Source organism: Melospiza melodia, chromosome 11 (genome assembly GCF_035770615.1).
Source record: "Melospiza melodia melodia isolate bMelMel2 chromosome 11, bMelMel2.pri, whole genome shotgun sequence".
Classification (NCBI taxonomy): Eukaryota; Metazoa; Chordata; class Aves; order Passeriformes; family Passerellidae; genus Melospiza; species Melospiza melodia.
In genome coordinates this window covers 5,649,776-5,671,795 of record NC_086204.1, presented here as the reverse complement: position 1 = coordinate 5,671,795, position 22,020 = coordinate 5,649,776, and the positions used below count along the sequence as shown (strand labels likewise).

General features: G+C 37.4%; 1 protein-coding gene across 5 annotated transcripts in view; it reads left to right on the top strand.

The window, feature by feature from the left end:
* Positions 1 to 22,020, top strand: part of RABGAP1L (RAB GTPase activating protein 1 like) — a 228,623-nt gene that overhangs the window by 23,572 nt on the left and 183,031 nt on the right. For all 5 annotated transcript variants that reach the window (XM_063165422.1, XM_063165423.1, XM_063165424.1 and 2 more), the window contains 7 exons: positions 749 to 923; positions 1,763 to 1,923; positions 2,388 to 2,498; positions 6,131 to 6,197; positions 7,201 to 7,303; positions 8,210 to 8,376; positions 12,437 to 12,581. In XM_063165422.1, the coding sequence (XP_063021492.1) occupies positions 749 to 923; positions 1,763 to 1,923; positions 2,388 to 2,498; positions 6,131 to 6,197; positions 7,201 to 7,303; positions 8,210 to 8,376; positions 12,437 to 12,581 (929 nt within the window). The remainder of the gene's footprint in view (positions 1 to 748; positions 924 to 1,762; positions 1,924 to 2,387; positions 2,499 to 6,130; positions 6,198 to 7,200; positions 7,304 to 8,209; positions 8,377 to 12,436; positions 12,582 to 22,020) is intronic.

Here is a 22,020-nt window from a genome sequence, read left to right as displayed (position 1 = left end):
TGAACCCTCCCAGGGCTCTTCTTGCCTTTACATCAGTCCTATATTTTTATTGTTACAGACTTGGGATTTTAGGTGACTAATGTTTATTGGTCCTTGATGTGAATGTGCACGTGGACAAGTAGTGAAAAGGTAGAGGATAACATTTGTTGTTCTCTAAAAGTCACTATCCACCAGTCTGTTCTGAAACACCACTACTGCTTTTAAGTTTCTAAAATATTCCTTGGGTTTTGTGTTTGAGAGTATTTTAAAATTTTGACTGAAGTTGTAGATCTGTGCTAAATATTTTCCTGAATGTGGCAGCATTTGCTAAGCTGTGGTGGTGTTGTTTGCTAAGTCCTGTTGATTCTGAATTAATTTTCATAATGATTTTTTAAACAGATATTTAGGTTCATTTAATGTTGCATTTTCTTTGTATACAAATCACATTTTTAGGATTTTCTCTGGTTTCTAAATTTCTAGTGTGTTTTTCACAAACAATGGTCATTGTTTACTGTCTGATCTAGAGGTACTGTATTTGTCTGTATTATGGCATATAAAAGAAATTGAGTCAATGTTTCAACCAGGAACATTTACACCTTTAATTTGTAAATCGTAACATTCGTGTTCCTGCTGCCTATCTCTTCTACTTGAATATAGCAGTAATTAGAGTTTAGATTCCTATTTATCTAATTATAGGAAAGCCTTTTAGGTGTGCCTGTCTGTTTTACTGACCTGTTCCTTTGATCTGCCCTGTTCCTTTTCTTGCCAGAATAATTAATCAATTGAGCAATTTGGAGATAGCCTCATTTCCCATCTATAAAGTGTTGTTTTGTGTGAGGGGACAAAATGGGACTTCAGAGAGTGACTGCTTTGCATTCACTGAGAGCAGCTGTGGGACAGAAGAGTTCCAGATCCATGTTTTCTCCTGTGAGATTAAAGAAGCTGTAAGTATTCTGTGGTGTGCAGTGACTGGGAAAAGGGATACAGGTGTTTGAAGAGGTTATTCCCAATGTGGAAATGATTTATAGTGCCTTGAAAAATGTGTTAGCACATATGAATGAATTTTGCAGAATGTGCAGCTAGTCATATATTAATTATTACAATTTTAATAACATAATTTTACATACATTATACATATTAAATAATAATATATTATAATTATGTAATAATAATAATACATATATTATAATTTTTAGTTTTTGCTTTAAGTATTTCAACAAAATTCCGAAGTGCACTGAAATGGGACGATTTGGAAAGCCTCATTTGGGGCTTTTGCAGGCCTCATTTGTGAATGCTTCATACTGGAATTGCATTGTATACCTTTGTAATTAGAAAGAACCATGTTACAGTACTCTGCCCTAGATGTTTTAGGAAGAACTATGTAATGGTCTGGGAGAAAAGGACTTTTTAAGGTGGAAAAAGAAAAAATCTCCTTGGGTTTTGACATCTGCCAGAGCAGGTTGTATGTTTTGTTAAAAACACAACTTGAAAAGTACATTATGCAGGTCCTCTAATGAGCTGCATTCCAAATCTCTAATCTAATTTATATTAACTCACTGAGCATGACATGAGCAGGGAATGTATCAGGAATGGAAATAGGAGAGGTTGTTACTGAAATGGCTGGGTTATTGAACACGTGATGTTGAGTGCTTTGTGGTACATGAGGCATGATTTGTGTTGAGTATAAGAGGCAAGTGATTTTTGACCTTCAAAAACCTCACAATGCCTAATGAAAAACACCCTCATTTTTGGTCAGAATATTAATGATTTTGCTTTTCTGCAGGTCAGCCGAATTTTGTATAGTTTCTCCACAGCGTTCAAGCGTTCTTCCAAACAAGCATCTGATCACGTGAAGGACTTTATTCTTCCCACACCAGACAGTGATGTGTACACTTTCAGTGTCTCCTTAGAAGTCAAAGAAGATGATGGCAAAGGAAATTTTAGGTAATCAGAATGGAAAGGGAAAAGCAGAAATCTCTTTGGGAAAAGCACACAGCTACTTTCCACGCACACAGCTACTGTGTTGCAACAAAATTCATTTGACCTCTTTTCATGAGCAGAAATACTCTAAATAGGAAGCTGCTCTTTTGACATTACAATTTTCTTCTTTGTATTTTTTCTGTAAAAAGATAAAAATTCAGGATACTTTCTTCAAGTGTTTCTTTTCACTGCATTGTTTCTTTTAGGGATGCTCAATGGATGCCTATGTAAATGGAAAAGATAGTAAGAAGTCTTTTAAAAACTTTAATCAAATTAAGTTTCTTGTATATATAGAGTCTAGTGGTTTCTTTTGATTTTTTTAAAATCTAATGAGTTTTGAATTAATTTAAAATTTAGAAAACATAAACTCTTTTTGTATTTAACAATTCATGTTCTATACCTGCTGAAGGATGTTTCTGTTCTTTTAGCCCTGTGCCAAAGGATAGAGATAAATTGTACTTCAAGCTTAAACAGGGAATTGAGAAAAAAGTGGTGATCACAGTTCAGCAACTTTCCAACAAAGAACTGGCCATTGAAAGGTAAAAATCTTACAAAAATGATGAAAGTTATATTTTTGAAAGAATGGTATTTAATGTTGTTTTCTCTGACTTGTCAAGTTATGTGATAGAAAAAAATATACCAATAACACCAAGTATGATTGCACAACAGAATTAATTCCAGCAGATGGCAATCTTAGCAAAAGAGTAACAATGGGAGAATTTGGTGGTAGTGAAAAGGAAATTCAAGAAAACAGGAGAATTAAGAAAACCTGCCCCCTAACCCTCCCAAAACCTGATCTCTTGATTTAGTTTCCAGCTTTTATTTCAGAATGGAATCTTAAGTTTTAGACAAGGATTATATAGTAAAAAGTTTTGTCATTGTTTTAGGTTTTTGCTACTCATTGACTTAAAAAAAAATTACCTATTTTCAGTGTAATTTTCATTTAAACAGTTTTGCCTTCAGGATTCAGTTAATGAGGCATTTATGAATAGCATTTGATTATTGCTTTTCTCCCCAATGTAAAACTATCTTTCTTAGAAATTAGCTTTTATTTTGGTGATGTTTAGAATATTCATTTGGGAATGTTATTTTTATCCCCACAAGCTTTGCTGTGTAAAAGTTATTTAATTGAAATGACATACACAGGCTTGTAAAGTCATTTTATCTACTTATCCCTGATAAGATTAAAATTCAAAACTGATGAAAGATGAATGAAGGTTACATCAAACTGAACTTCTGAGCAATTTAATGTGTCTTCAAAAGTATTTCAAAGAGGAAGTTACAATGCAAAAAAATATTTCTGAAGAAATTTGGTCCCTGGTCTACAGATTTCAAAAATCTTTTGTCATGGTTTCAGGAGATCAAACTTGGTTGTTGCTGAGGGAAAGTGCTCCCTCCTGGTGTTCAGACAGAGGCTGGGTTGAGTCAGGGTGATGCAGCAAGTTACTCTCATACATTACTTTGGCCCTTCCTGCTCTTGTGCCCTGTTTGACCTGGGTTTTGCCAGTTTTTATTTGGCTCGAAGCAGCCAAAGAGATGGTTTTCATCTCTGAGTCATGTGTGGCACTTCATGGCTTCAGTCCCACAATGGGGAGTGTCAAGTCTCAGTTGTTTATAGGATTCAGGAAGAAAATTCTGGTTAATGGTCAAGGGCTTTAGGGAAGCTGTTGTTAAGAGTGAAATAGCCTTTCATTCTCAGAGATGGAAGGATTCACACTCTTCTCAATACAGTGGTGTTTACATATAGTTTGCTACCAGTCATACAGAAGAGTGAATCCTGAGTTATGTAGGTATACCTCAGGTTAAAGTCTAGGCTGGTATCCTTAGAACTGCAAAATATTACAAAGTATTGGTTGGTTTCTCATTAGTAGTGGAAACTCCTTAAGATCACAGAATACCAGAATGGTTTGGGTTGGAACAGACCTTAAAGACCACCCTGTTCTGTAAAGGGCAAGGATACCTTCCATTAGACCAGATTGCTTCAAGCCCTGTCCAGCCTGGCCCTGAACACTTCCAGGGATGGAGTAACCACAGCTTCTCTGGTCAGCCTGTGCCAGGGCCTCACCACCCTTAGAGGGAAGAATTTATTCCTAGTGTTTCATGTAATCCTGCCCTCTGACAGTGTGAAGCCATTCCCCCTTGTCCTGTCACAGTGTTAACTTAATACTATCAGTTTTATCTATGGGTAGCATTTATATTTTTATAAATTGAAATTTATGTTGTGAATTACAGTTCTTTTAAGTTTTTCTGTTGGTCTAGAAAGTAATGGAGTATGTGCAGTTGCACAGAGCTGCACCTGTAAGTGCAGAAATCCAGCAAATCTGAAGTGAGACAGAGGCCCACACCCTGTGCAGGTCATTTTAAATCCTGGGTGTGTGGTTGAGCCCACTCGTGTCAGAGGCTGAATGTGCTGACAACTGTTTCTGTAAAATCCATCTTCTGCAAGTCAAGGTCCTGACCTGGTTTGAACTGACTTTCCTCCTTGAAATAAGAGAGAAGAGAAGCCCTGACGCTTCTGCAGCAGGATGCTGCTAGGTATCATAAGTCTGCTCCTGTGAGAGGCGGGGGTTACTTGTTCCTGACTCCCATTCTTTTGGAAACATACTGTCCAAAAATATTGTCTGTCACACATCAGAACTTGTGTACATTTGAGTGATGCACAGCAGGAGCAGCATCTGGGAGCTGTTGTCTTTGAAAGGCACAAATATTTGACCTGCCTCTGCATCTTGACCTTATATTTCCCTGTAGCAGCTGTAGCAGGAGCTGGTGAACCTCCTACTACTATGAGTTGTAGCTCTCTCAGAGCTGTTTCTGCCCCAGAAACAAGAAGTAGTAGGTATGCTGTTAGCTTCTGCCCAGCTGAATTAGTCTCTGAGAGAATCTGGTTTGTGTGGCTAAATCCAAATCCTGGATCTGAGCTGCCTGGGGTGCTTACGTGGCACTCCATTGTGGATATAGATACATCAAAATAATTCTCTGGTGCTTTATTTACCACTTAGATTTTTGTGATTCAAGTAGTGAATGAGTATGGAAAATGGAAAATACTCTTGTGGATATTAAGTGTAATGAGGTGAAAAATGAAAACCCTATACCCCTAAAGTAACAGAAGAAAACTAGGTGGGGTAGTGATTGCATATCTTGAGACTTTTACAGTTAATAGGATTATTAAAATTTTAATTGCTGATGTCCATATGTCCAAGCAATATTATTCAGCATATTGCTTAGCAGTTTGGTTATCAGAGAACCAAACAGAAGAAAAATTCTTCCAACAAAACTCTCTGAATTACAAGCCAAATTTTCCACGGTATTTCAAATAGCAATTACTTTCAATTATTTCTTTTTCATTTGAGATCTAAGGTTCTTCAAAATCTATGCAAGACAGCTTGATGTTTGTTGCACATACATAATTCTGTTTGGTGCTTTTATTCATAATGGAGTATGTTTAGAGGAGAGAAATATATCGATGATTTGCAGAGACCTCAAGCCTGGATTTTTGCCTTCAGTAGTCAGGAAGTTTGAATATCTGAATGTCTGAGGAAATTTTTTGAGATTGGGTATTTTTCCCTTTTAAAAATATCAGTAACATTTTCTTTTAAAATGATTTTACTGGAATTCAAGGCCCTGTATATCACACAAGTTCAGATTTAAAAAAATGAAGAATGAAGTCTTAAAATTGAGCAAATGGTTACTTCTTGTTTTCTTTGAGGATCTGTGATGCTATGTGATTTTTTTTTCAGCAGTGCTATTGTAAATTATAGAATTAATTAGTTTGTGTTTTTTTCCTGTGGTTACGTGTGAGCAATTTTTAAAATGAACTGGGGAGAGAGTGATTTTTTCCTGCCAGTTTCCATCACTAATGTGTAGGAATTGTTGGCATGTTTGAACTCATTATTTTAAATGGTCTTTAGGAACAGTTGAGTTTTCACTCAAGGCCAGATGCTAGTTTCTGCCATCTTGATTCTGGAAAATAATTTCACTGTCTTTTCTGTAACATGTGTTGTGTTGTTTCCCGAGTGTTGCCATAACAATAGCAAACAATTCTCTGAAAGGTACTCTTAAAATTAGAAGCAGTAGGTGGCTGTCCATTATGTTCAAGCAAACCTTCTTGTATTGTGGAAAGCTAATATGTCCTTTTCCTTTGTTTTTTTTTTGTTTTAAATAAACTTCACAGGTGCTTTGGGATGTTGCTAAGCCCTGGACGAAATGTAAAGAACAGTGACATGCATTTACTAGACATGGTAATACTCTAATAACCTGTTAAATAAGATAAGGTGATTGGAAAAAGTGCTGTTATTTTTCCAAGAGGCTAAAAACTTTGTCTTTTCCTTCATTTGATTTTAAATTCTTGCCCAGAGTTTGAAGTATTCCCTTGTCTTCTACAATATTCTATTTCTTAGAGTTGCTTCTGAGAGAACTGCAAAACAATGTGATCATTTCTGTAATAATGCCAATTTACTTTCTCTCTGTGGATAATACAGCCATTTTCAAGTTATGAAGTGCTAGAGTGACCTGGTTTAGGGCAAATTTGAGAGTGTTAAACCCCTAAGACCTGTTGTGGTTTTACAGTTGTCCCAGTTTTGCCTAGTTCATTTCTCAGTTCATGCTGCTGGTTCTGTTTATCAGTATTTAGTTCTCTTGTCAGATTCATTTATTTGCCTTATTGTATTTACCAGCTCTTTTTTTTTTCTACTGGTTTTAGTTGCTGAAATGAGTTCTGATTTTCCCTTTTTTATTTGATTATAAAACTGGATAAATAAGAATGAGTTATGGAGTGTTGTTGTTCCTATAAATCTATACAACATTTTTTTACTGTATTTGAATTCCTCTCTTCACTCCACCTTGAATTCTGTTTACATTCACATTCCAAGTACATTTAACTGCTGGATTTAATGAGTAGTTTGTTTGTTTCTTGACTGTAGCACAGAAATAGACATTTGTGATTTCCTTTCAACCTCCTTTCTCCGTATTTAAATCTGGTTAATTCAGTCACTCATATCCCTAACTGAATTGCAGAGAGGGAACATCAGTCTCCTTTTATCTATAAAGGCTACCAAACAGGCCTGTGTGATCCATAGGGACTGTTCCTGAGAACTTCAGGAAGTATCTTCTTGCCTCATACTAGTAATAGTTCATTCCATTAATTAATTTTCTTTAGGTTCCTAGAAGTGTGTCTCATCCCCATGTCCCTCCCTTTGATCTCAAACCACGCTGTAATACAATCCTGTGTGATTTTATTTTTAGGAATCCATGGGAAAGAGTTCTGATGGGAAGGCTTATGTCATTACTGGAATGTGGAATCCTAATGCACCCATGTTTCTAGTACTTAATGAGGAAACTCCAAAAGGTAGTGGAACCTAATATGTGTGTTTGTTTTACCCAGCAGGGGTTTGGTGTATGCGCTTTCTCTTGGCAATCATGGTGCATTTCTAAATCCATGAAACATTATGTTCCAAGAGTCCATTGCTAGGAATTTTTCTGTATAAACATGCCCAACACAGAGTTGTGAATAACTGTTTATAGGACAGTGTGTGGTACTGATTTGGAGATGTTACATTAGTGTTTGGGGCTGATGTGCCTGTCCCTGGTTGTTGGGGTTTTGGTTCTAAGCATTTGCAAATTGTACTCAGCAAAGCAGTATGAATAGCAAGCATTGGGATTCTCCATCTTCTAGTTGTGAGCTGATTACAAATTTCATCCCCTGCATCTTGGGGCAGCTGGCAATGATGCATTCAAGTGCTTGATTATATAGCAGAGTTTCTTATTGCTGGAATTTGTATTCTCTGATGGGATTAAAAAACTTAGAATGTAAGTCTGGAATTTGTTTCCTGTCCTGAGGCAGAGCTCGGGTCATTTGCTTAAAGGCATATCCAAGTACCTACAGCCAGTGTCACTGTTCCTGCTGGTGGATTTTCACACCACATTATTTCTAGTAGCTTGTAACAGAACTCCTTACACTTCAAAGTGTGACCTTATCCTCTGCATGCTCCTTTTGTTTCATGGGTATTGTGTACTTTAATGGCGTTTTTTTGCATGATGTCTTGCTCCTGTCTTTAAAACAAGGACATAATATCTTTGTTTTTGAAGTTATCAGATGGTTAATGCACACTTTCATGCTGTGCAACAGGCATGGAGGATGTAGAACTCAGACAAATAAAACAGGTGCAATAGAATAATTAATGAAAGGATTTTTAATTTGAAACAGGAGTTTAGATTTGAGCTGTGACCAGTTTTTCTCATGTTTGTGTTTCAGATAAGCGTGTGTTCATGACTGTGGCTGTGGACATGGTTGTCACTGAGGTGGTGGAGCCAGTCAGGTTCCTGCTGGAGACCGTGGTGCGTGTGTACCCTGCCAACGAACGCTTCTGGTACTTCAGCAGGAAAACCTTCACAGAAACTTTCTATATGAAGCTAAAACAGGTAATGCCTTTGGGTTTTTTAATGTAGAGCATTTGTCTCATGTCACTGACATATCTTCTGAAAAATACCTTTGCCAGGGTTTTTCTCCTGAGAAGCTGAGAGGCCTCAGAAACAAAATGTAAACAATAATTATTCCACTGCTGTGGAATGTTGCAGGTAGATCTTTGATTGGTTTCATGTGAATTATTTCTACTTGATGACCAATCAGAGTCCAGCTGTGTCAGACTCTGGTCAGTCACAGATTTTATTATCATTCTTTTCTAGCCTTCTGATGTCTCCTTTCTCTTTCTTTAGTGTAGTTTTAGTATATAATTTTCTTTTAATATAATATATATCATAAAATAATAAATCAACTTTCTGAAACATGGAGTCAAGATTCTCATCTCTTCCCTTGTCCTGGGGACCCTCAAACATCACCACAATCTCATATGTCCTAATTTGGCCTTTATAGTATGGCGCCTGCTCCTTAGCAGCTTGTTTCTTTGAACTGTTTATTTCAGGGGTGCTCTAATGCATAAGGATTAAGTAGCATGTGTATGGTTTCAGTGTCATGGTTTAACCCCAACTAGCAAGGCCCACACAACCACTCGCTCACTCCCCCTTGGTGGGATGGAGGAGAGAATCAGCAGAGTAGAAGTGAGAAAACTCGTGGGTTGAGATGGAGACAGTTCAGTAGGGAAAGCAAAAGCCATGTGCTCAAGCAAAGCAAAACAGGGAATTCATTCACCACTTCCCATGGGCGGGCAGGTGCTCAGCCATCCCCTGGGGAAAAGTGTAACATTGGCTTGGGAAGACAGATGCCATCACTCCAAACATCCCCCCTTCTTCCTGCTTACCCTCACTTTACTTGCCAGGCATGATGCCGTATGGTCTGGAGCATCCCTCGGGTCAGTTGGGGTTAGCTGTGCTGGCGGTGTCCCCTCCCAGCTTTCTGTGCACCTCAAGCCCTTTTGTTGGTGGGGTGGCCCTGACTCTGTGTCAGCAGCTGCTGGGCAGGAGCTGAAACTCCCTTGTCTTATCAACACCATTTCCAGTAGAAGCCCTAAACAGCCACTGTGTAGGAAATAACTCTAACCCACCACACTTTGTAAACTGAACTGTAATGAGTTGTAAGTCATTGTTTTGTGGGCTTCAACTATTTTGAACCTGCCTATTGAATTGTCTTTAATTCTCTACAATCACTAAAGCAAGTCCACTTGACTGGTAGAACTGGGCACTGGCTCTGTAATTGTTCATTGTAAAATCCAAAGGCTGCTGACATTTACAGTATGAGGGCAGATGGCTGTAAGAATGTGGCTTATTAAAGACAAAGGTGATGATGCTGAGATGTAAGAGAGTGAGGTTGTTATGATTGTAGCTCAAGTCCCTTCTGGTTTTGGCCTTGGCTGAGGTACATACAGGAGTACATCTGCCCATTCACTGTAGCATGCTGTGCAGCTGCATCCTCCTGCAGCCACTGCTCACCTGCTTTCTCCACAGACTTATGTCTTGGTATTGGCTCCAAACGTGAAGAGCAGAGGCCAGGTTGCACCACTGTTCCAATGCCCACAGTACATGATCTTCTAATGGAACTAAAGAGCAGGGATTTAATTTTACTGAGCCTAATGGGAGTGTTTGAGTTGCCATCTTTTTGTAGAGCATAGCAATAGGTCTGAAAAGACCATGCTGTGTTGATGTTATATGGGAAAATTGCTGCTGTGTTTAACACTTAGGGAGTAAATAAATCTCAAGCAATGTTGTTTCTATATTTCTTCTAGAGATTAGCATAGCAACTTGGAATTTAAGAAAATCTGAGCTGACTGTTACATGCAAATAAGAATATCTGCCTTTTGACATTAAAGAAAATACATTTATAAGTATTCTGTTCTCAGCTGTGTGATACTTATCTCTTATCAGTTCATCTTGCCTTTTAAATCACTTGCAACTGTACCATTTTTAATTGGGTAATATGGAAGCTTTCTTTTTCTCACCCCTTATAATGTGACAAACATACACATTCCTGTCTTCCCTGAAGAAACACGTGCATTTCTTCCTGCTGCAAAATTCAGAGTCTGTTGTGCAGATTTTTGAAAAAGGAATATTTTTAGTCCTAGTGATCCTTCTGCAAGATGAGGTCCTGATTGTGTTTGCCAGGATCTCTTTGGGTGATTTGTATCAAGTATTTTTTCACCAATTCTCAGTTGTATTGCAGTAACTGCTCCTGCCAACACCTTTGAAAGATCCTGTACCTCAGGGCACTGTTACTCCTTGGGAAATAACTCTGCAGATGGCAGTGGGATCAGCCATTTGGGAACTTCTTGGGAAGTCAGTTGAGCATTAAGTAGATTGTATAAAAATCATAACCGTTCTGAGGAAGGATTCAGGCACAGTTAGTAGTCTGAACTGAGATGGGTAAGATGTGTGCTCAGGTATAAAGAATGCTAAAAGCTGACAGAAATGCAGGTTAATGTGTCATTTAGGATTGTTATTTCTAGCTGTCTTACTGTTTTGCTCATGCACAGTTTTGTTGTTGGAACATGGTCCTTGTAATGGTGAGTTTGTGCCTCAGAGAAAACCAATAGTCAAATTTTTTACATTTTATACAGGTGGGTCTTGCACTTAACCAGAACATGTGCAAGGAGCTGAAGATTTGTAATAATTTTAACATACAGCAAAACCCACAGTATCTCATGCCTTACTCTCTCAAAAATAAAAGCTATAGATACCCATGCTTAATAACATAAGTGCTATCAATACTTGATTGATTTAACCAAGTACTTTGTAATTACTCAATAATGGTGTTATGTGAGAATAAAACAGGGGTAACAGCTCTAATCTTACCCTACTTAATTTTTAGAGTTCAGGCTATTTATGCCTATACCCCAAAACTCATTAAGCTGACTTGATGAGAGATTCAGTCAGCAAACTGGCTGATAATTGGAGGCTCTGCTTTAAGGGAAGTGGGTCTCAATTATTAATCTAAAATAAATGAGGAAAGGTTTCTCACTATAAAATAACTTACACTGTGTCAATAAAACAGTCCCTATTTAAGCTGCTCATTTGCATCATTTCACCAGGTGGTTGAAATTGGAAGTGTTGGTCAGTAGTTGGTGTATATCTCCAGTGCAGATACTGTGGAGCCTTTCAACTTTATCATATTTGTTTTCCAACCAAGTTTAAGGTACTCTAACTGAAAAATAACTGTGTTATTTTTCATGGATGATTTGATGATTTTAGTATGCACAAAGAAAAAAAAGCACAGCATTTTGGGCTGCTTCATTTAATACCATCATTAGTTTACAATTATATACAATTCTCTAAAAATGTAGTCATCACAGCATGTCACTGAAAAATAGCTGTGTTCATAAGTGTAATTCAAAGGAAAACCATATCTTCTTTTTATTTTTAAACTTGCAACTGCTTAAACTATAGTTAACTGGCTTCTTTTTCATAAGAAAGTCATAGAACTGTGGGATGGTGTAGGTTCACAGGGACCTTCAAGATCATCTAGTTCCAGACCCCCTGCCATGAGGCTCCATTACATTTCTCATTGGAAGGAGTGTATTTTAAATTGTATTCTGCTGAAGAAAGATACATTTTCCTGGTTTTTAGTGAGTAAAGGACTAAAAAGAGATTTTCACAATTTAAAGCCTTTCTGAAGGGTGAGGTTTTTCTGCATTCTCTTTTTTACCTACAAAAAAACTTTACTTTTACCTACAAAAAACATTACTTTTCCCCCCCTCAGGCATTCAGTTCCTGTTTCACTTATTCCAATGTCTTTCCTCTTTGTTCTCTTCTCTTTTCTTTAGCTGAGATTTCTCTTTGACTTAAACTCATTATAGCTGTTTAAATTAGCGAGTTTTTTTAATCATTGTTCTGAACAATACTGAAAATGGTTGTTAAGAGGCAACTTTGGAAATAGTGCAGTTTGATTTATATTTTCTACCTGTAAAACTGAGAGAAACAGAACTGTCAGATACTGCCATCTGTTTTTGCCAAGGCAAGAAATCTGAAGCAGTCCTGACCGAACTATTGTATAGCCTTATTTTTCAACCTAATACGTACCCGTATTTTCATTTAGTCTGAAGGAAAAAGCCACACAAGTGCTGGAGATGCAATTTATGAAGTTGTCAGCCTGCAAAGAGAATCTGCCAGAGAGGAAGAATTAGTCACCCCAACAAGTGGAGGAGGGCCTATGTCATCCCAGGAGGATGAGGCAGAAGAAGGTAAGGATAAATGAGCACTTAGTTTCCATGGATAGTCTACTATTATATTTCTGCTGTTAATTTACTCAATAATTCTTAATACAACTGCTTTGGATAAAAAGATCACCACTGTCTTTCTGTTAGGAGTAATAGTATTTTTGCCAAGCCATTGTTTGGATGTCTTCTAATAGCAGCAGCAGATGATGTGTGTCCATCTTTGTGTGCTTCCAAATGCGTTGCTGAGGCACCTGTGCTCTGCCAGCAGGTTAGAAAATGCTTTTCAAAGGTGTTTTCTTCTGGTCAGAAGTCATTTGCCTTGAATGTGATGTGCTACTGAAGAGGATAGCATGGAATTAGGCTTGAAATGACAGGTTCTAAATGCCTGTTTTTAAAGAAAAACAAAAAAAATTCCCAGGCTCACATGGGGAATTTCCTCATCCCCTAACTGCTTAACATGTGATTTAGTTTCCCTCACTTATATCTAGGGTTTATTAAAATATCTCCTGGTTCAGTTGGAGATTGCTGCAGTTCATGTACCCAGTGTATTTGCCTGCCCCTTCCAAAGTGTATTTCCCACTGTTGGAAATCTTGGGGTTTTTTTCCCTCTTGGTGGGTGGAATTTTTTGTTTTGTTGTTTGTTTGCTGGCCCTTGGCCTACTGTTGTCTCTTTGTGCTCTGAGGATTAGCCCATAGCATTCAGAATAGGCTTTCCCTGTGCCATTTTTGATCTGAATGTCTGATCTACCAGGAATTGTGATTGTTTTACCAAGTTATTCTTCAGATCTCTGCCACTCTTCTGTCAGTACTGTAAAAAGTCTTACTCACTACTGTGGAAAAATTCTTCCTTGATTCTTAGTTATTGGTAAGTGTTGGATTTTAGCTTGTGCAATATGAGTCAGAACCCTGGGATTAACAGAGGCTGGAGCAGGCAGGCGTGGTTATTCTCGCAAGCTAAACCCTTCTACATATCCCAGGTGACACCAAGCTTGCAAAACCCCCACAGTCAGGTGCTCTTAGATCTGATTCCTGACAGGGAGGGGAATGGGCACAGATCAGCAATGTCAGTCCCCGCTTTGTATCAGGTGCTACTTCTGAATAGTACAAATGCTGTTTTCTCCAAAGGATTTCTTCTGTTTCATTGGTGTTTGGTATTGTTTTGCTGTTCACAGCAAGAATTAGTTCAGATTTGGCTTTTGGAACTTGTGGATCAGTGTAGTGTAATTCAGCTGTTGGTGTTGTTTTCCTTGCTGGATGTGAGTTGTAGAGCCAAATTGATCTTAAACTTGTTTGATAGGGTAGAGTTCAAATAATTAAATATTTTTTTCCAATATTGGGAAGGATGCAGCTGTTTCAGAATGTGGTGAATGCAGCACAATTAGGAATAACATGGATACTGTCCTCTTGGTATTATTACAGCGTGGCTTTATCTTATTGCAGAGAACAAGTATTCCACTGGAGTATGAACCTAAGTTAACTTTGGTTTAGTTCTCTAATGCTAGTTTCCATATTTTAAATGTAGATTACTTCCTAAGAGAAGACATTAAAAATATGATGTGCCTCTGTTCTCATGGAAACCACATTTAGAGTTCTGTGCTGAGAAGTTCTTTATCCTGGAGGATATGCAGGTTCAATGAGTCATTTGCAGTTTTTCTAAATAAATCTCTTCATTCTTTTTTTTTTCTTTTTTCTTTTCAGGGTACTAATTATGATGATGGAAAAAAACCCCTTGAGTTTACAATGTCTTGTCTTGGCCTTGGAAGAAGGCTTTTTCTTTTTTAATCTTAAGTGTGATAGCTACCTGGCTATATAGGTTCTTTTTCCTTTTCTAATTTTTTCTTTTTTTGCTTTTTCCTTATATGCCCACAGAATATTCTTTAATTGATTTCAAAAGCACTATACATTGCATTTTTCCTGTATGAGAATGCACTATTTGATTCCTGTGTACTCTGCATGCACACAGCTCACTGGAATGTCTTGTGCCATGAGTATATGAATAAAGATGGTCATAAAAAAGAAGGCATTTTCCAATATTCTTTTCTTTTTGTTTTAATGAAAGGCCAAACATGGTACCTGCCAATAATGATTTTAAATAATCTCTATACTAAAGTTAGGCCTAATGTCTTTTAACAAGTGCTTGTAGAAAATGAAGCTCATACACTCTCTAAATAGCATTCTTAGCTATTGATAGTTTTTCTCATTTTAGCTTGATTTTTCATGTGACCAGCTATATAAAAAATTAAGACCTTTGCTGAGATTGTGTAATTGTTACCTAGAGATATTTCAGGTCAACCTCACTTTTGTTTTTTAATTACTAATATTGTAATAGATATTTCTGGCAATCCAATCACTTATGGTCCCTTGCTTTGGAGGTGATAATTTAAAAAATAATTTTAATAATCTCTTGTTAAAGCCTAAGATGTAAAGCACACTCCTTAATAAGAAGCCTTCTATTAAATTCTAAATGTAATTTTAAAAATATAAAATGGGATAATGAGGAAGTTCTTATCCTTTCTGTAAAGGTTTCAAATAAAGTGGATTTAAGTATCAACTTTTATTAATATGCAGAAAAGTTAACCTTAAGTAGAACCTTGTAAGCAGGTGCAGAGCACAGTTGGTTGAACTCCTTTTTCTCCTTTCTGGAGAATTAAGGAAGGTGAGAGCATGCCCAGAACTGATGGTGTGGATATTTCACTATTGGAAAAAGCAAAGCTCAGAAAGCATTTTATTTTAGCATTGTTCTGCAGAGGATGAAGTGGCTGCACTTGTGAGCTTAAGGGTTGGGGGAAATAGCTTTCCAGCAGAAGCACTTAAAGGAAGATGTAGTCCCAGAAATAAATAACAAAGGGAGAAAGGAATGAATAGGTTGGCTGCTTTTAGCAGCAGTGCTTGCTTAGACCATGTGTGAAATGATGACCTTCCTTTTGGTCTAATATTTGAATTATTAGATTTTTTTTTTTTTAAATGAAACTTGACATTTCAGGAGAACACTAGATAACTCCATTTGAGTTTCTTCTGGAGTCAGGATGAAGTTGGAAGGTTAAGAATGACTGTAAGAAGGAGAAGTTCTGTTCAAAACCAGAAAATACTCTTCAAGCTGATTATTACTGAGTTGAAGCTACTTTTGCTGAAGCTTTCTGTGTTCCCTGGTGTCTGGGTAGGAGCTCTTGTTCCCATCTGTGAGTTGGCTGCAGAGTGAGCACAGAATGTTTAGGAGATATCCTGAAACAGGTAAAAGATGACTTACCTGCCAAAAAGCTTCTAAACATGAGCTATGGGGTGCTTGTGGAACACTCTAAAATGACTTCCAGAAACACAGAACTGTTTCCATTTGTGTTTTGTTTGCCGAGGGAAAAAATAAAAAGCTGAAGAAAATAAAACTTTCATCTTCCTATTCCTGTTAGCTGTCTGAACGCTAAGAACAAAAAGACATAGACAATAGAAAAATGAACTTCAGGAGTGTGGAAGTTCAGTGTGGAGATGGTAGGATTTGACATTGAAAATAGACATGAAAGAACAAGGGACCATGAAAGTTTCAGAAAAGCTCTGGGGGTGTTCTGCTGGTCCCACAAAAAGGTGTGTACAGGAGAGGAGAGGTGGACAATACTGAATGATCAGAAATGATCAGCCAGAGGAAGTCAAGAAGTGTGTCAGGTGTTGTGGGAGGGTAGAGGCTTTTTCAGTACTCAGGAAGGCAAAGGAGTAGAGGAGGTGATGTTTTAGGAGTGAATAGAACTACTGAGTATTTAGTGATAAAATAGGGGTTATGATGTGAACAAATGAGGGTGATTGTGTGAGAAAAATTACATGACTAGTGTTGAAATAGTCAACTCTGCATTTTAATCCAAATTAAAAATAGCTTTGTGTACTTCACAGGAACTGTTTGTTATATTAATCCAATGCAGAGCAAAGTTGGGTCTTAAAGAAGATCAGTTAAATCTGTCTTGGAGTCTTTTTGTCATCTCCATAAAAATGAACTAATATGTCACAAATCCTAAATTCATGAGGCCATTTGGCCAGTAGCTATCTCCAGACAAGGACCCTTTCTGTAGTTCCACAAGGGAAGAGTTTTAAAATGCAGACACTACTAAGAATAGAGAATGAAAGGAAAATATTCCTGACAAGCCTGATGTCATTTTATGGACTCTGTCTGTAAAATAATCCAAAATGGATTATTTTTACACCTTACAAGTTCAAAAATCATAAAATAAATGCACTCAATTGACTTCTGGAGCTGTTATTGTGCTGCTAGGAGGAATGTGATCATGTGATACTTTCCTAAATTAATATACAAATACTGAGTGTGGAGGACTTATTTTTAATATGGTTGCAGTTGATAGTTACAGTTGTATTTAGGTTTGTTCATGCAAGTATGGTCTTTGTGTTACAAGATGAGTACTTGAAATGTTTTGAACTTGAAGCACTTCTGTGGGTTGCAGAGGTATTTAATGTATTTGCAGGGTTATCAATTAAAAGGAAAACTGGCGATTTTAAGGTTTTTTTTTCTGTTCCAGGAAGTGGGACTCACCCAAGGAGTGTGATTTACTCTGAGCTCTTTTATCCCTCTTTTCTTCCCCAGTGTCCACTCAACATCCTGCACAGTGTGTGTGGGAACACTGTGGGTAGGGATGTTTTCTTTGATAAAATCTGTTCCTCACACTTCCTTTGTGAGGTTCAAGGCAATAGATAATTCCCTAATTCTGGCCTGTGGTTCATGAATGCTCCAGAAAATTCTGGTGATGCCTTTGGGTTTTTTTTGCAGAATGATAGTAAAGGATATTTTCTAATAAAGGTAGTTTTCAGCTCTGAGGGATCATAGTGAATTCTGTTTCTTGGATCTCAGGCTTTTTGATTTTTTATGACTTTCATAAAATCTGTTCAGATTGTGGTACAAAATAGACACAAAATGAGCATAAATTGGTGTTTTCATCTTGTCTGGAAGCAATAGCTGATTATTTTGAATAATTTGGATGCTTTATTTATTAGTGGTTGTCTTTCCTTGTCTATCTGTAATCAGTTTGAAAAAGGATTTGCAATCCTGCTGGCTTATTAGGAATTCAAACTTGCTATTGCTAAAGGATCTTCTCAAGTTTTTCAGTCATCAGTTTTGGGTGGCCTCAAGCTGCCACTGCTTAGATAATTGCACAATATCATGTAATTAAAAAATTAAGCACTTTTGTATAAAGATTACTAAAAAGACTGGTTTTAACCAACAGCTTCCCTACCCTCAGTGTGATATGCCTTTTTTTAGTATTGATCATTAGCTTTCTGGTATTTTTTGAGTGTAAGTGATGTCTAATCTAAGTGCCTGGCATGCTGCCTTAAATGCCAGGCAACACATAACTTCTGAGTGTTTCTAACACTGATATATCTTTTTTCTCATTGATTATATCAAAGATGGAAGTAGATTCTAATCTACAAATTGATAAATTACTAATGCATTGCCCTAGAGTTTTGACTACACCTCCAGTTTAATTTCCTTGCCTGTTCTCTGAGATGTCAGGGATCAGACAGCACAGTACATGTGGAACATGTTTGTGTTTACCAGACTACCTCCACTGTGCAGCATTTAGTTGGCTTTGTCATCTATGTGGGAGCAAAACTACTGAACTGAAGCAATAATTCTTCTGCACTTTCTTTTATTCAGCTTTAAGCATTTGTACATCAAATTTAGAGATGTCACAGTGGCTCAATTTTATGTGCAATACATGAGGGGAGGATCATCTCTTGGATGCCCAGTTAAGGTTTATTTTTGGGACATATAAAAATAATTGCCATTTCATATGACAGTGATGCAGGGCCTGTGTTGAAAGTATATGACATAGAACAAAGTGTTTTAAAGGTAGGGCATATCAGATATATATGAGGATGTAAGATAGGGCTTAAAATGCAGAATTTGTTGTGTTAAAAAGAAAAAGGTCATTTTGGCTGTCCATTGCACACAACCAACAGGACAGTTGGTTGTATTTTGGGAGACTTTTGCACAGTCCTTAACATGTGAAAACAGTGCATTGTGGTGTGCAGTGAGGGAAAGGCAGAGGTCATCCAGCTACATGCTGTGCCACCCTCTCTGTGTTTATCAAATACAGGGTTTGGGATTCAGATTTTGTGTTGCATAAAGAAGCAATGAAATCGGCAGCCTTTTGAAAGGTAATCGAAGTTTTGTGATTTGTCAGCATTAGGTTTCATTTGAATGATTCTAAGTGAAAAAATGTGTATCATATAACTCATAAAAAGGAATGAAAATCGAAATACTGGGTTTTTCTATTACTGGTTTGCTTTTAGTGAAAAATTGTTACCTTTATTTTTTGGTTCTGCTCTCTTTACATGAACTTCAGTAGTTGCCAAATTAATTTTTCAAGTTAGTTATGTAACTAAGGTAAGCAGAAAATTCATGTGAGCAGAATTCAATGCAAGTTCAGATTCATTAAAACTGTATTTTTTTGCTCTTGATTATTTCTCTTCCCTCTAAATAAGAGAATATACTGAGGATTATCATTTCATAAATCAGTTATTTGGAAGGCATTTGGAAATCATTCTATGTTCATCAGAATATTTTGTAATGCTAAAAGTTGGATGTTTCTAAAAATCTGCCTTATTTAATACAACAATGACTTTCGTGACTTAAACTTTGTTTCACTCTCATCCTCCCTGGCAGAACTATAGTTCACACTCCATAATTCCCTGTTACCTTATAAATGAAAATTTGCTCTTTTTGTGGCCTTTCTCACGATGCTTTTATCTTGTATGTATGGAAAGGTTCCATGTCAGTAACACTGTGTCTTGTGCTCTGATAATATGCTGCCAACTTCAGCTCCTCCTTCAGGTTTGTTCTTCTCTTACATAAAAATCAAACTGTTCGTATTTGAATTATTCCAATTCTGTTCCCACCTATCTTAAAGACCTGACTTCCTTCTCCTTCAGACTGCTCCAGCTATATTATTTTTCAGTTCCACCTACTCTTTTTATTTCACATGTAACAGCTTCTAAATTAAAACACATTAAATATCCTTTTTTCTCTTTCACATCAGTGCTCAAATCTCACCTGTTCATTTTTTAATCTGCTTTATTTGTGCTTTCCCCACACATTTTATGAGGTACTTCTCTTATTTACTTCTATGTTAAGTGTCTCCACAACAACTCTGTAGTTTTCCTCCTTGTTTCTGTTTTTGTTAACTGAAAAAGGAGTTTGACTTTTGAAGTATTGTCATGTTTTAGATGAACTACTAGAATTTCCTGAAGAACTTGAACAACTCAGAAAAGCTGCTCTTACAGCTATATAATTGGTGTAAAATATGGATGAGGGGAGTATTGTTTAAAGCAAAATTTTGAAGTGTGATGCAAAAAAATGGCCTACTGAAAAAAACAAGCATCCTAAACCAACCAAACTAAAAAACCCTTTCACTGTAAAACTGGGAAGATGAAAAATGAAATTCAAGCACTTTGAATACCTCAGTTTTTGTTGGTGTGAGTCCTCGACCAGAATTTATTTCTGAAAGCCAAAAAACAAATTTGATTCTGTTAATCCCTGAAGGGAGAGAGGAACTTCTTTGCTGACTTTTCTCTGAGTTGGTTTCCTAAAGTATTTTTACAGTCTTTGCCTACTCTCTGAGCATGACCTCTGTTTGATAGCCTGGACTATCAAAATAAGCGATGAGAAGCAGGCCAAGATTTTGTGTTCCTCTATGTATGTTTTTGTCCTGTGGGGTATTTGCTTAGCTAGTTAGTGTGTAATTCTTCTGGTTTGAACACTGGATGCCCGAGTATTTTGTTTGAACATCTCTTATCAAGAAAAAATACAGACTGGGGCAGAAAGTGGGAAATGAGCAGAAGTGTGGACAATTTGTCCTTTGAGGAAATAAGCAGAGTGTCCTAGAGAAGAAACAATACAGGTTAACGTTTTGGGGTTTTTGTTGTTTGTTGTTTTTTTGGGTTTTTTTTTTTTTTTGTTTTTTTTTTTGTGAGATGCGCTAAAATTGTTTAGGAGGGAAAAGAAAGTAAATGGCATAAATTGCAGGGTTAGAAAAAATTAGGCTTGAGCTGAGTCAAAAGAGCAGTAAAATCGTTGGAATGAACTGACAAAATTATGTATATCCATAGACTGCCAATCTTCTTTTCTGTGAGGGTTCCATCATGTGTAACAGTGGCTTGGGAAGATGAATGGCATCACCTCAAAGTTTTCTTCCTGCTCTGCATGCTGAGCATGATGCCCTATGGTTTGGAGCATCTCTTGGGTCAGCTGGGGTCATCTGCTCCAGCTGTGTCCCCTCCCAAATTCCTGTGCACCCCCACCCTTTTGGTGCTCCCAGCCAAACCCAGCACACCTCTCACTCAGATCCTGGAGAGACCTGATCTAACCAGAGCTTGGAGTGGATCAGACCAGCTGATCTCCAGAGATCTCTTCCAGCCCAGAGTATTATTCCATGCTGATTCCATACGGAGCAGTGCTTGCTGTGGGAGTGTGATCCTTCAGGCTTGCTTTAAAAAGGCTCTAAATTCAGGGAATTGATTCATGAGGCATGACCTTTTGGTGAGTTTTGTGAATCATGATGCAATTCAAAGCAAAACAGAAAACCTTTGAGACTTACTGTTCCCTGGGGTTGGACTTAAAGCTTCTTTATGTGCACACATTCACAACCCCAAGGTTTGCTCCCTTGAGATGTCTTCCATTTTCCACCTGCTCTGACAAAGTTTTATTGCCCAGCTGATGGCTCTGAGAGGTCAGGGTAAATACAGGAGGAAGGAGAAATACACAGACCGTTTAGAAAAAGGCATCTGTGCTATCCCAGCAGAGTAAGGGTGGATTAAATTATGCTTTGACAAATTCTGCTGCCTTATAGATGCTATGGAACATGGGAAAAAATCATGTAGAAATACTCAGAGAAAAACATCTAAATATCCCTCCCATCACATCTTTTATTTCTTAGCTTATACCTTAATGCTCTAAGAGGTTAGAATATGTAAATAGTCTTTAGAATGGAAACAAAGTAGAGGTTTTTAAGGCTGTTTATTCTCTTCTCTTTGCCCTGTTCTATTTTGAAGTTTGACATTAGCGTCTTTTGAAAGCGAGCATATGGCATTTCTAATTAAGGCCTGAGATTTTCTGACTTATAACTGAATAATACATTTCAAACACTGCCAAGCCTTCCAGATGAAAGACTTTTCTAGCTGAAGCACTGGAGTGTATGTGCTGTGTAACACAGGTCTCCTTTAGAATTTGGAAGCATTTTCCTGGGAATACCAACTCAGTGAGAAATCCAGGGGTTTGTTTCTGTAGGCTGATGTCAGTGTTCCTTGGCAAGCTCAGGTTTGGATCCAGTAAGAGCTACTGTTCTTTGTTGCTCTCAGGATTCAGTGGAGCTGCATTTTGAAATGGTTTGGTCTGCTGGGGGATTTTAGTCATCTTTATCAGATTCCAGGCTGCAGGGTTTGTTTGTGTGTATTTTCAATGTTAACTCTTGTA